Source organism: Acaromyces ingoldii (assembly GCF_003144295.1).
Source record: "Acaromyces ingoldii strain MCA 4198 unplaced genomic scaffold FA10scaffold_1, whole genome shotgun sequence".
Classification (NCBI taxonomy): Eukaryota; Fungi; Basidiomycota; class Exobasidiomycetes; order Exobasidiales; family Cryptobasidiaceae; genus Acaromyces; species Acaromyces ingoldii.
Genome location: NW_020290247.1, coordinates 850,160 through 862,632, shown reverse-complemented (window position 1 = coordinate 862,632; position 12,473 = coordinate 850,160). Strand labels below are relative to the sequence as shown.

General features: G+C 56.6%; 4 protein-coding genes across 4 annotated transcripts; 2 read left to right on the top strand and 2 right to left on the bottom strand.

The window, feature by feature from the left end:
• Positions 1 to 233: 233 nt before the first annotated feature.
• On the bottom strand, positions 234 to 2,493 carry FA10DRAFT_298395 (putative heat shock protein 80). Its single transcript, XM_025524590.1, has 2 exons — positions 2,420 to 2,493; positions 234 to 2,357 (listed from the first exon to the last, which is right to left on the bottom strand). Exons 1-2 carry the CDS (start codon positions 2,447 to 2,449, stop codon positions 300 to 302), a joined length of 2,088 nt encoding a protein of 695 aa, XP_025380143.1. The 5' UTR covers positions 2,450 to 2,493; the 3' UTR covers positions 234 to 299.
• A 344-nt stretch (positions 2,494 to 2,837) lies between these two features.
• On the bottom strand, positions 2,838 to 5,426 carry FA10DRAFT_227062 (hypothetical protein; the record flags this gene model as incomplete). Its single annotated transcript, XM_025518706.1, has 2 exons — positions 2,838 to 4,457; positions 4,530 to 5,426. The coding sequence occupies 2 exons, from the start codon at positions 5,424 to 5,426 to the stop codon at positions 2,838 to 2,840; spliced, it is 2,517 nt and encodes an 838-aa protein (XP_025380142.1).
• A 912-nt stretch (positions 5,427 to 6,338) lies between these two features.
• Positions 6,339 to 7,378, top strand: FA10DRAFT_263672 (putative RPL28-60S large subunit ribosomal protein L27a.e). The gene is made up of 3 exons (XM_025520319.1): positions 6,339 to 6,425; positions 6,820 to 6,903; positions 6,974 to 7,378. The coding sequence occupies exons 1-3, from the start codon at positions 6,359 to 6,361 to the stop codon at positions 7,264 to 7,266; spliced, it is 444 nt and encodes a 147-aa protein (XP_025380141.1). The 5' UTR covers positions 6,339 to 6,358; the 3' UTR covers positions 7,267 to 7,378.
• Positions 7,379 to 8,294: 916 nt separating this feature from the next.
• On the top strand, positions 8,295 to 12,367 carry FA10DRAFT_10486 (kinase-like protein). The gene is made up of 2 exons (XM_025517841.1): positions 8,295 to 9,836; positions 9,901 to 12,367. The coding sequence occupies exons 1-2, from the start codon at positions 8,496 to 8,498 to the stop codon at positions 12,223 to 12,225; spliced, it is 3,666 nt and encodes a 1,221-aa protein (XP_025380140.1). The 5' UTR covers positions 8,295 to 8,495; the 3' UTR covers positions 12,226 to 12,367.
• The last annotated feature ends 106 nt before the right edge of the window (positions 12,368 to 12,473 follow it).

Sequence of the window (12,473 nt, the reverse complement as noted above, 5' to 3'; positions counted from 1 at the left end):
GGCAGGAGTCTGGAAATATCAAATGCACCAACACGGCCTGCGATCAGACCCGCGAACAGCCCGCAGACAGACAGCCCGCAGACAGCCCGCAGACAGCCCGCAGACAGCCCGCAGACAGCCCGCAGACAGCCCGCAGACAGCCCGCAGACAGCCCGCGAACAGACCCGCATACAGCCCACGAACGGACCCGCAAACAGACCCACGACAGATTCATCTGAAAGAAGTGAGATTGGACATCATCTTTTTATGTAGCATCGACAGAGAAAAGACTCAAGCTAGAACCGGAACCGAGCATCTATCTAGTCAATGGCCTCCATCTGCGACTCGCCCGCACCGCTGGCCTCGGCCTTGTCGTCGTCGGCAGCCGAAACCTCTGCAATGGGCTCGTCCTCGATCGAGAGACCGAGCGAGATGAGCTTGTAAAGACGGCCGGCAAAGTCCGATGGGTTCTCGAGGGTGAAGCCACCGGTGAGGAGCGAGGTGTCGAAGAGCAGGTTGACGAGGTCCTTGAGCGTCGAGTCGTTCTTGTCCTGCGACACTTTCCGGCCAAGCTCCTTGACAATGGCGTTGGCGGGGTTGATCTCGAGGGTCTTCTTCGAGGCCATGTACTGCGACATGGAGCTGTCTCGCAGTGCCTGTGCCTTCATGATTCGCTCCAGGTTGGCAGACCACGAGTACTGGCCCGTGACAATGACGCAAGGCGAGCCAACGATTCGGTTCGAGACAACAACCTTCTCGACTCGCTCGCCGAGGATCTCCTTCATGGCCGAGCAGAGCTCCTCGAACTTCTTGGCCTCTTCCTCGCGGGCCTTCTTCTCCTCTTCGGTCTCCTCGAGCTCGAGGCCTTCCTTGGTGACGCAGACGAGCTTCTTGTCCTTGAAGTCCTTGAGAGCCTGGCATGCGTACTCATCGATGGGGTCCACCATGAGAAGAACCTCGAAGTTCTTCTTCTTAAGCTGCTCGAGGAAGGGCGAGTCCTTGACCGAAGCCATGCTCTCGCCAGTGAGGTAGTAGATGTTCTTCTGGACCTCGGGCATGCGCGTAACGTAGTCGTCGAGGCTCGTCAGTTCATCGCCGCTCTTGGTCGAGGGGAATCGGAGGAACTCGGCGAGCTTGCTGCGGTTGGCAGAGTCCTCGTGAATTCCGAGCTTGAGGTTCTTGCCAAATGCCTCCCAGAACTTGGCGTAGTTCTCCTTGTCCTCGGCAATCTCCGAAATGAGCTCGAGCGACCGCTTGACGACGTTCTTGCGGATGACCTTGAGAATCTTGTTCTGCTGCAGCGTCTCACGCGAGATGTTGAGAGGAAGATCCTCCGAGTCGACAACACCTTTGATGAAGTTGAGGTACTCGGGGATGATCTCCTCGGCGTCGTCAGAGATGAAGACTCGTCGGACGTAGAGCTTAATGCTGCTGCGCTTCTTCTTGGTCTCAAAGAGGTCGAACGGTGCTCGCTTGGGAATGTAGAGCAAAGCCTTGAACTCGAGCTGACCCTCGACGCTGAAGTGCTTGACGGCAAGGTGGTCCTCCCAGTCGTTGGTGAGGCTCTTGTAGAAGCTGGCGTACTCCTCCTGAGTGATGTTCTTAGGGTCACGCGTCCAAATGGGCTTGGTCTTGTTGAGCTCTTCGTTGGAAGTCTCGAGCGACTTGACCTTCTTCTTCTCCTTCTTGTTCCCATCCTCGTCCTCGACCTCCTCAATCTTCTTGTCCTCGTCGTGCGTCTCCTCCTCCTCGACTTCCTTCTCGACTTCCTTGGTGGTGACGAGCTGGATGGGGTAAGAAATGAACTCGGAGTGCTTCTTGACAATCTCCTTGATCCGCTTCTCCTCGAGGTAGTCGAGCTGGTCCTCCTTGAGGTACAGCCGCAGCTCCGTGCCTCGGGTGATGGGCGGGTTGACGGTGTCAGGTGTGATGGTGAAAGTGCCTCCGGCAGCGGACTCCCAGATGTACTGCTCGTCGTCGTTGTGCTTGGTGATGAGCGTAACCTTGTCGGCGACGAGGTAGGCAGAGTAGAAGCCGACGCCGAACTGGCCAATCATGCTGATGTCGGCACCCGAAGAGAGAGCCTCCATGAAGGCCTTGGTGCCCGACTTGGCGATTGTGCCAATGTTGTTGACCAGGTCAGCCTTGGTCATGCCCACGCCCGTGTCTCGGATAGAGAGGACCTTGTTCTCCTTGTCGGGCGTGATGCGGATGTAGAGGTCCTTCTCCGTCTCGAGAATCGAGGGGTCGGTAAGGGCACCATACCTGACCTTGTCGAGCGCATCCGAGGCGTTCGAGATAAGCTCACGAAGGAAAATCTCCTTGTTGCTGTAGAAGGTGTTGATGATCAAGTCCAGCAGCTGGCTGATGTCGGCGGCCTGTGAAACATGATAATGAGTCAGCTAAAGTTTGCCTCTTGGTGCCATGTTGAGCAACTCACAAAGCCGAAAGTCTCTCCACCAGACGACATGATTGCTTGATGTTGAGTGGTGGGGGAATAGAGGGGTAGTAGTTGGGAAAAGAAACGCGAGCGTAGCCACAGCTTTTAGCCAACGGCTTCCATGAACTTCTGAGCGCGCAAAAGAAAGCTCGCTGCCGAAATATGCTTACCTAAGCAGCGAGAACTTTCTAGAATCACGTGTTCATATCTAGCGCTCAGATCAGGCAGGGCTCGCAACGCGAAGGAAGACAGCATGGAACATCAGCCAGCAAAGATGGTGAATGAGAGTAGTGGCCTGCACATTTCAAAGATGGAAATGAGGAACGAGAGAGAATGCTGAGTTGAATGCATGCGTGCTGAAATGTAATATGGAGGAGAACAATGAAAAGGATGCAGTGCTGAAATTGGCGAGCTGTGCTCATCCATCGCCACCTTGTGTTGCGAGACCTTTGCGAGCCTGCCGCGACTTGCGAATGCGCAGACCAGCCCCTTCGATTTCGTCGGACGGGGGCGTAAAATTCATGAATGATTTTGGCTTGCCGTTGAGACGCGTAGGTATGTCGGCGGGAGCGAAATTGTCATTGACCTGGCCGTTGTTGTCCGCGCTGATGGGTCGACGGCTGTCGTCATCGTCGTCCTCGTCGCCATCAGCAGCTTCGCGAGGTGCCGATTCGTAATTAGGAGGAGGCTGGGCCGCGTCCTCGGTCCAGTAGATGATCGGCTGGTTGCTGTTGAGGTATTTGATACCGTGCTTCTTCATGTAGTAGCAGACGGCCGCAAAAAAGGCATTTCGCCTAGCCCAGCGACCTCCCCAGTCTTGCCAATTGTCCCGATGCGTCATGCCAATGGTGACTGTGATCGATCGCTGGAAATCGATCGTCTGAGGGACGATGGCCGTCGATGGCTCAAACATTCGCTCAGGCTCTGTCTGGAGCCAGTGAATGAGATCGGCTTGAACGGCGTCTAGTGACTCGAGGGGCGAGTCGTAGGCGACTTGCATCGTGACGCACTCCCACTGGAATCCAGACCTTCGCAGATTGGTGATGAACATCTGGCTGAGGAGGGAGTTCGAAATGAAGATCTGAGTATTGTCCCAAAGGATAAATTCGCTCGAGAGGAGCGACATCTTGCGCACCGTCATGACGGCGTCATCAACGACGATGCGGTCGCCGGTGTCAAAGGGATGGGTGACGAGCAAAAAGATGATTGAGTCAAAGACGTTCTGTGCAGACTCCTTGAAGATGAACGAAGCGCCAATCGCCAGGGTGTAAAACGTCGTAAGCGACTTCTCAATCGAGACGTTGAAGATGGCGAAGCTCTCAAAGATGAGAATGATGAAGGCAATGATGAGGAAAATCATGTCGAGCTGCGACAGGGCGTGGCTGGCATCCTTCAGAGATTTGGAAATAAATTTGCGCTCCTTGTAGGTGTTGACGATCGTTCGCTTCATCTCCGACGACGAGATGTCACCGTTTCCATCCGTGTCAAAAACGGCAAACGCCTCCTTTGCCTCGTTGTGATCCTTGTAAGCGACGTAGAAATCTTCGGGTACGAGATAGTTACGTCGATGCTTGCCGCGGAAGGCCAGGAAGATGCTCCTTGCCAGCCGACGAGCTTCTGCCGGCGACGTGACGTCAAGGTCGACACCGACATTCTTGCTGTCGAGCAGCTTGGTAGGGTCGTTCATGGCCACTCTCGCCATGGCGCTGGCTTGAGCCGTCTTGTTCTTGACAGCAGTCGTAGCCCTTGAAGCACGGGGTCGCTTGGTAGAACCGGGTGTCGTTGGGTCCTGCGAATCAGGGCCAATCTGGCGCGGGGGCAGCTTGTCAGTGACGGGCTCAGCTGCTGGACGTCGCTCGGCGTGCGTCTTGCGGCCAAAAAAGCCTCGCTTCGGCGAAGGCGATGTGTTGTCGCCCTCATCATCGCCGATGTATGCGTCGGCGGGCGTGACGGTGGACGGCTTTTCTGCTGTGGGCGAGGGATGCGCACTAAAAGGCGTTCTGGCACCCGCAGCCGGCGTCCTAGCACCTTGTGGGCTCTTTCCCCCAGGCATGCGAAGGCCAAAGGGCGTATTTGTTCCCTTAGATCCAGCACCATTGGCATGGGCCACCTTGGGCCGATAGTCCTTGAGATGATCGAAGACCTTTAGCGCCTTTGTCGTCTTGGCGATACGATCAGCGTAGGCTGTCTTGTGGAAGCGCATCGAAATAATCCTGACGAGGATCTTCGAGGCACAGATGGTGATGGAGACGAAGAAGAGAAATTCGATGACCTGGTAGATGCGGTATAGATACTTAGCCCGACTCTCCGTCTCTGGGTTGGTTCGAGTGTAAAGGTTGTAAATGGAGTTGAAGATGATGGCCCATGATCCCCACGAGAGAGCGGCGTAGAAGATAGGCTTGAGGTAGCCCTTGATGGCGTTGAAGTACTCAGCCCCGGTGAGGGCCTTCTGGTTGATGCCGCCCCAAAAGAGCTTGACGATGCTCAATACGAAGCGCGGAAAGAGTTCGACGAGAAGATGGATCCACCACTCGACGTGGAGGTTGAAGGCAGCCCAGATAAACCAGGCCTGGATGTTGTCGGCGACATACGTCTTGTGTTGAGCCTCGGCGCTGTTGTCGCCCTTGTCGGGACGATAGACGAATTGGATGACAATGACCGGAACAGCGAGAGACGCGCTGATAATAAAGTTGCCAAGAAAAGTCGTTGCCAGCCAGCGAATGATTGTGAAGGGACTGATCTTCTTTCGCCTCTGGCTAATGGCATACGCTTGGGCGTCCTCCTTCTTCTTCTGCTGCTGCTCCTCTTCATCCTCGCTCCAGTCGAACTCGTCGAAGTCTTCGGGGGCATCGCCAATGCTTGAGGCATCGCTGTTGCGCCTGGACATGGGCGGACGAGAAGCTTCGTCAAAGGTGAGGATGGGTGAGCCATCGGCCTTTGTTCGGAGGCCAGCGCGAAGGTCGGCCAGGGGATCCGTCACAGCTATGCGAGGGCCTTGAGGCGTCATTGTGGCCCGCACGTCGGGGTCCATGGGCGGAGTACGCTGTTTTCTCTTGCCTTCGGAACTCGAGTCATCGCGGCCACTTGCGACATTGGTTCGGCTCTGGTACGTAGGGGGCATGCCGCCCGCGGCACTAGGAGGGTGCTCGTAAGGCGGCGATGCCGGCCCGCTAACGCTCTCGCGAGACCTATTGTCCATTGTCTGTTGCGAGTCTTGCAGAGTCAGCCATCCATACCAAGTCACATACGACGACTTCTGCTAAGGGGCCTCAGGACAATAACGCAATAATTTTCGTGTGTTGGCCCAGCACCTTTCGGTGGAGTCGCCCTTCTTTGATCTGAATCTTTCTCATCGTCGGCTCGGGACGCCTGCGCAATCACACTCACGTTTGAAGTTGAGAATCTTGTGGTGATCGTGGCTCTGCACAAATCTCAACGTGTCAGCGCTTGTCATCAGCCAGAAAAGGAAGGACGCTTGGCTGTCTGATCAGTTCGCTTGTTGTGTATAGGTCGTCAACCGACGGAGAGGCCGTAAGAGGATTGACAAATTGAATATAAAGAGACACGTTTCATCCTGTCGCGGAGCGTTCGCGGAAGCAGCGACTGGCGACTCACCTCTTTAGTCCTCCATCGAATGAGCTCGTCAGTGGCCGACGATGGAGTAGTGAAGCGAGAGAGACACAAATTCGTCTTGGCGCTGTGATATCATAAAATCACACCTCACGCGTCGGCAGGCCGATCCAAATTTAGCCAGGCTCCTGAGGGGGTGGACCACTTCTGAATCGGAGGCCGCTTACATTTAACATTTTTCGAATCTCGCGTGGAGGGAATTTTAGCCACGTGGGACTCACAGAGGGCCGCAGCATTGGCCCCGCCAAAGGCGAGGCTTTCGGCGAAGTTAGCCGCCTCTTCAACCATCTTCTCAAGAGACCGACAAAGATGCCCACCAGGTTCAGCAAGAACAGGAAGGCGCGAGGACACGTTTCGGCTGGTAACGGTCGTATCGGTGAGTACCGCCTTGGTCGATGCCGGAGATGTGATGGACGGTGGTGGATGAGATGTACGAGGAGTCCGAGGGGTAGCCAATCTCGAAGAGCTGGACGGCGGTGTCGGCAGATGGATGAGAGAAGCTGTACTCTTCGCACCTCATGCCGCACGGATGGCGCGCGGCGCGGCGAGTCAGGGTCGTGCTCTGTGATGTCGTTTGAGGAACAAGAGGCGACACAGGGACAGATGGAGGCTGAGGGAGGAAAGGGCTGTTGGTGCCCCTTTTGTCGATAGAGGCGGCTGTGTATGTGGCAGGCAGGGAGCATAGGGAATGCGGAGGATAAAGGCAGGAGAGGCAACAAGCCGTCCGGAGGAAGTAATAGAAGCTGACCGAGCCTGGCACGATTTCACAGGCAAGCACCGCAAGCACCCAGGTGGTCGTGGTCTCGCCGGTGGCCAGCACCACCACCGAATCAACATGGACAAGTACCACCCTGGTGAGTGAACGAAACAGTGTGTTTGGTGTAGGAACAAGGAATGGAGAGGTCTGACGGTGGAAACGAACAGGTTACTTCGGAAAGGTCGGTATGCGCCACTACCACTGGACCAGGAACTCGTACTACTGCCCCGTCATGAACCTTGACAAGCTCTGGACCCTCGTTCCCGCCGAGCAGCGCAAGGGGCTCACGGCTGACAGCAAGGAGGTTCCCGTCATTGACGTCGTCGCCGCCGGTTACAGCAAGGTGCTGGCCAAGGGCCGTCTGCCCCAGCTGCCGTGCATCGTCAAGGCTCGTTGGGTTTCGGAGTTGGCAGAGAAGAAGATCAAGGAGGCCGGCGGTGTCGTCAAGCTCGTCGCATAATTCTCCTCGATTTCCTAGCTTCTCCTATCGCCTCTCTCTCATCCTCCCAAAACGAAGAGCTCGAGACTCGCATGTACAAACTAACACACTCACATCCACACAACTATATGCCTAGCACTGGCTCATGATTTTCTGACAAGGACTTGAGAGGCGGCCAGCCTTCAGGTTGCTGCCTGCAGGTCTTGTGTGTCCACGTGGGAGTGCTCTTTTCGAGTCTGCATACGCATAGACTATGCGCAAGACGCGGTTGAATAGGGGAGGAGTAAAGGGGGCTAGTGCAGCCTGAAATCGGCCCACGGCTTAGCACAACTGCTACACACTACGTACTACTTCTTTTAGAATGATACGTCCTGCAGACTAGGACGGAGCAGACGTTGAGTGCAGCAAGCTACTTCAACACCTTTCGTGAATCCGGTCAAGAGTCTCTCTCCCATTGGAGAAGAGAGGAAATTTAGACAGCACTGCAGGCAGACCGAAGTCGGAGGCCAAAATTTAATGGAAAAAGGTGAAGAAGGCAGAATGGGAAGGGCGAGATTAGACTAACAGACCCTGAATTGAAAAGGATAAAATGAAATACCTATGAACAATTGTGCTAGCCCAGGGCGTGCGTGCGTGGTTGGTGTTGGCTCGTTGTGTCTCAGATGCGTCCCAATCAGACCTTATTCACCTTTACAAAGACGACCGGTACCACACACGCACCCTCTGGCCGGTCTTTCTTTGTCATAGAAGAGCGACTGAGCTTAGGCACCATCAACGACACAGCTCAGTCAGCTCAAGTCGCACTCTCTCGCACTTCTGAGACTGCACGTTGCGTCTCGTCTCGGTAAGCCGAGGAGTCGAACACGATCCTCCGCGCCTCCGTGTCGATCGTCCCACCCACTCTCGTTGCTCCTCTCGTCGACGTCTAATTTCCCAGTCCGGACTCTTTCTTCCCCCCTTTTTGCCATCTTCTCCTGGGCAGCAGACAAGTCACCGGTTTCCTTCTCTCACGATTCTACATTCAACAAAGGTTTCCCCGAATATACCACGACACGACCCGATACGCCGCATCCCAAGGCCAATAATTTTCATCGCCGGACAAAGGGAAGCGCTCTGAACAGGTGCATCAACGGGAGCATCAATAGCAACGACGCTGTCACAAAGACGTGCCAACTGTCCCTCAAGCCATAGCAGCCGACGTGACGCTTCGACTCGCACCTCTGCGCAGCAACACAGCAGCAGCAGCAGAGATGCCGGCCGCAACCTCGACTTCGGCAACCATGTCGTCCAATTCGTCGTCTCAGAAAAAGTACAGCACCATCACTGGCGGTCTGAGCCAGCTCTCGAATCGAAGTGGGAATTCAGCAGCCACCAGCGGAGCCGGCGCAAGCAAGCGAGGGAGCGTAAAGGGTCTCTTCGAAGACGGCACCGATGGGTCCACGACCAACGGCGGCTCCGGCTTCACAACGGCCTCTGGCAAGCGCATCCTGACTGCCAATGGGGCCGGCGTGGGTGTCGGCCGCGAAGACGGGCCGTGGAGCGTCAGCGTCGCTGATGCACCCCCCTCAGACAAGAGCCGAGAGCCAAGAAAGAAGCAAAAGGTCACTAACCCCATGTTCACCCTCTACGTCACGACGCCCACCCACAACCTCACGCTGCTTCGCTCGACGGCCGAAATTGCTGACCTCGACGCCAAGCTACGGGAATCGCATGCCTCCCTCCCACCGCTGCCGCAGCTGTCCGGTGTCGCGGGTGCTCATACCCCGCCAGCCCAGTCGCAAACCAGTCGCAAAATCCTTCAGACTATCTCTAGGACGCTGTCGCCCAACACGAACAAGACCAGGGTGGCGTTGAGTAACCTCACTGCTTCTGGTCATGCCCTCGCAGAGCCCAACGGCGGCACATCGCCTGCCAAGAACAAGGCGAGCACCGCGGTGTCCCCCACGAACGAAGCTGAGGATGCAAAGGCGCCTACCACTCACCTTGCCACCTACCTCACCACCATCTCCAATCTTGCCCCCGTTAAGCGACACAAGGCCTGGCGTCGTTTCGTCCGTGTCGGCTCTGAAGATCTCGAAAGCGTCCGCGTCGAGCGTCGGATCCGCAAGGTCCGTAGCGATCTCGCTCAGCACGTCAAGATGTCTGTTGCCCCCACCAACACCAATGTTGGCGCCACGCCGAGCCAGTCAGACATCGGCGAGGAAGGCGGACGCACAGACGACGATCGATCCATCAGTGGAAGATCGACGAGTCACTCCTACACCGGCTCTCGTCAGGGAAGAGAGCGACCCGATGTCCCTGCGAGATCTACCTCGGTTGACCCTGAACGACAGGCTCAACAGGAAGCAACAAGGAAAGGAGGCAACTTCGCTGGCATTCCCGAGGAGTTGGAGAGGGAGAGACAGGCGGCGAATGAGGAAGTGTCAACCGACGCCGACGGCATCGATTCTCGCTCGGGCGACAAGACGTCGTCGCACGACGTCGAGAAACGGGATCGGAGGCATCGAAGGTATCCCCGAAACGAGGTCGAGAAGGTCACTGTAGACGACTTTGAGATGATCAGGGTGCTTGGCAAAGGCTGTGCTGGCAAAGTGAGTTGGCGTGGCAGATGTGTAGTCAGAGCTACCGACGCTCACCGTCCTTGAATCCCTGTAGGTGCTGCTTGTTCGGCACTCGCCGACAAGAGGGCTCTTTGCGATGAAGTCGATCCACAAGCGGCATGTGCTGGCGCATCAGGAGCTTCAGCATACCCTCACCGAGCAGGCCGTGTTGAAACGAATGGCAAAGGAGGTCATGGACCCGTTTGTCGTCAAGCTCTGGTGGAGCTTTCACGACAAAAACAATCTCTACCTCGTCATGGACTTTCACCCCGGCGGCGACCTGGCCACGCAGCTGTCACGATGGGGTCGCTTGGGTCGCGACCGGGCACGCTTCTACGCAGCCGAGATCGTCGAGGGTGTAGAGGGACTTCACCGTGCTGGTGTCATCTACCGAGATCTCAAGCCAGAGAACGTCCTGATCGGGTCCGATGGGCACATTGTCCTTTCTGACTTCGGCTTGTCTAAGGAGTTCCCAGTTCGTGATGTTGGTGGCAGCTCGACGCCTCCGCCCGGGTCGCCTTCACGGTCACATTCAAGCAGAGACGTCAAGGGCGGTGGCCACACGCCCCACTGGCTCTCTGCTTCAGAAGACGGTCGGAGCTCCTCATCGGTGTCCAGCGGTGATAACGCATACACGCATTCTGGCAAGTCACGCAACCGTTGGGCAGATGAACGCGATACAACGACGACATTCTGCGGTACAGCCGAATACCTGGCGCCAGAAGTGATCCAGGGCGCCGCCTACTCCTATGAGGTCGACTGGTGGAGCTTCGGCACGATGCTCTACGAAATGCTGACGGGCATCACACCTTTCTGGGCCGACACGCATGCGGAGATGTACGTTCGCGTCCTTCACGACGACCTCACCTTCCCCGACGATCGCGTCCTAGACCAAGACACAAAGAGCATTCTTCGCGGTCTCTTGCAGAGGAACCCAATGTTGCGCATGAAGGAGCCGCGGATCAAGCGTCATCCATATTTTTCCATGATCGAATGGGCCCACGTCTTCCACAAGCGCTACATTCCCCCATATATCCCTCCCATCAACCCCCTCGATGAGACCGATACACAGAACTTCGACGAGGCTTTCCTGGATATGCAGCCCGTCATCAACGGGGCCGATGACGCCGACGACTTTGGCGACGATCCGCCGACGCAAGGGCAGACCCAAGCCGATGGAGACACCACCCTTGGGTCCAATGGTGTCGCTTCTGGCGATTCGGCTGCAAACGCAACACGCCACGGAGAGCAAGCTACCGAGTCGGCCGACAGCAAAAGCTTGTTCGATGGCTACTCGTTCCGTGGTCGCCGAGACTCGGAGTCGGCGCAGTCTTCGATCATGTCCTTTGATGCTCTTTCAAATGGCGAACGGGCAAAGGAAGCCGCCGCTCCATCAGCAGCCGCACCGACTGCGACGAGTGCCTCTGCCTCTGCTTCTGCTCCTTCTGATGCTGCTGCTGCCTCAACAGCGCGAACCAGAGTCGTGGAAGAAGAGGAGGATGACGAGTCGGCAGCCAGAGCTGCTGTTGCTGCCCTGGCTCACCTGGAAAGCGAGGCGGCCGCGGCCGAAGCCATCAGCGGTGGTGATACGACCATCACGTCGCAGCCATCGGACCGTTCTGTGATTTCTTCCGCTTCCGAGTCAATAAGCGAGCCCAGACGACCAGCGGAGGAATCCAAGAAGGTTAGCAGCGCAAAGGTCGCCAAGCGCAGCCCAGCCTCAGGCTTGCCTGCCCACGCCACCATTGCCGAAACGGACGGCGACGATGAGGAGGAGGTCGACGAAGACTGGGACATGATTGATGCCCCTTCGTCGGACGCAATCCAGTCTGAGATCAATGGTGGCAAAGGCCAGAATCTCTTTGCCCGTGGCGTCGTCGACACCTACCGTCTGCTGCGACGCCAAGAGTCAAGCCGGCTTCCAGCCTCGCCCAGCTACAGTAGCTCGTCGAATCGGCCCTTCAACAGGCTGTCGCGGAGACAGCCATCTTCTCGTCGTAACCTCAAGGTCAACAACGACAGCCATTTGACCTCCGGCAGCGCGGCCAGCCTGGAGTCGTCCAACGCCAAGAGTGGCGGCGAAGACGACACTCCTGACGCGGAGCGCGATGGCCCATTAGCCACGTCTACTACGATCAACGAAGAGGACGGTGAGGAGGCTGCTGCCGCTGCTGCTGGTGCCGCCGGTGCGGGCGGCGCGGCGGCAGCAGGTTCTGCACAAGCAGGCATCCCGGCAAAGCCTTCTGCTTCGACTGCTCGACAAAGAAAAGCAGGCAGTCCCAGTTTGGCGTCGTCGGATGACTTACCGGCAAGCAGCAGCAAGGCCCGGCTCAAGAAGATTAAGCGCTTCACCAGCTTCTTTGAGACGGCTGGTCGCTGATTCCACTCACATTCTTTCGCTCCGTCTTTCCATTGCATCCCGTTCACACGGTTGACATATACCCCTCTTTCGTTCTCTGTTCCACGGCCACTCTTTTCGCCTCGCCAGTAACTAGGGTACGTCCCTGACCCACCTTTACCTCTTCAGGACAAGCATTCTCCGACCACTTCCAACTACTCACTCTCGTTTTCTTTCGCTCTTATGGTCGTGAGGTCTTCTCCGTGTCTTGTGAACATCCCTTTACACTT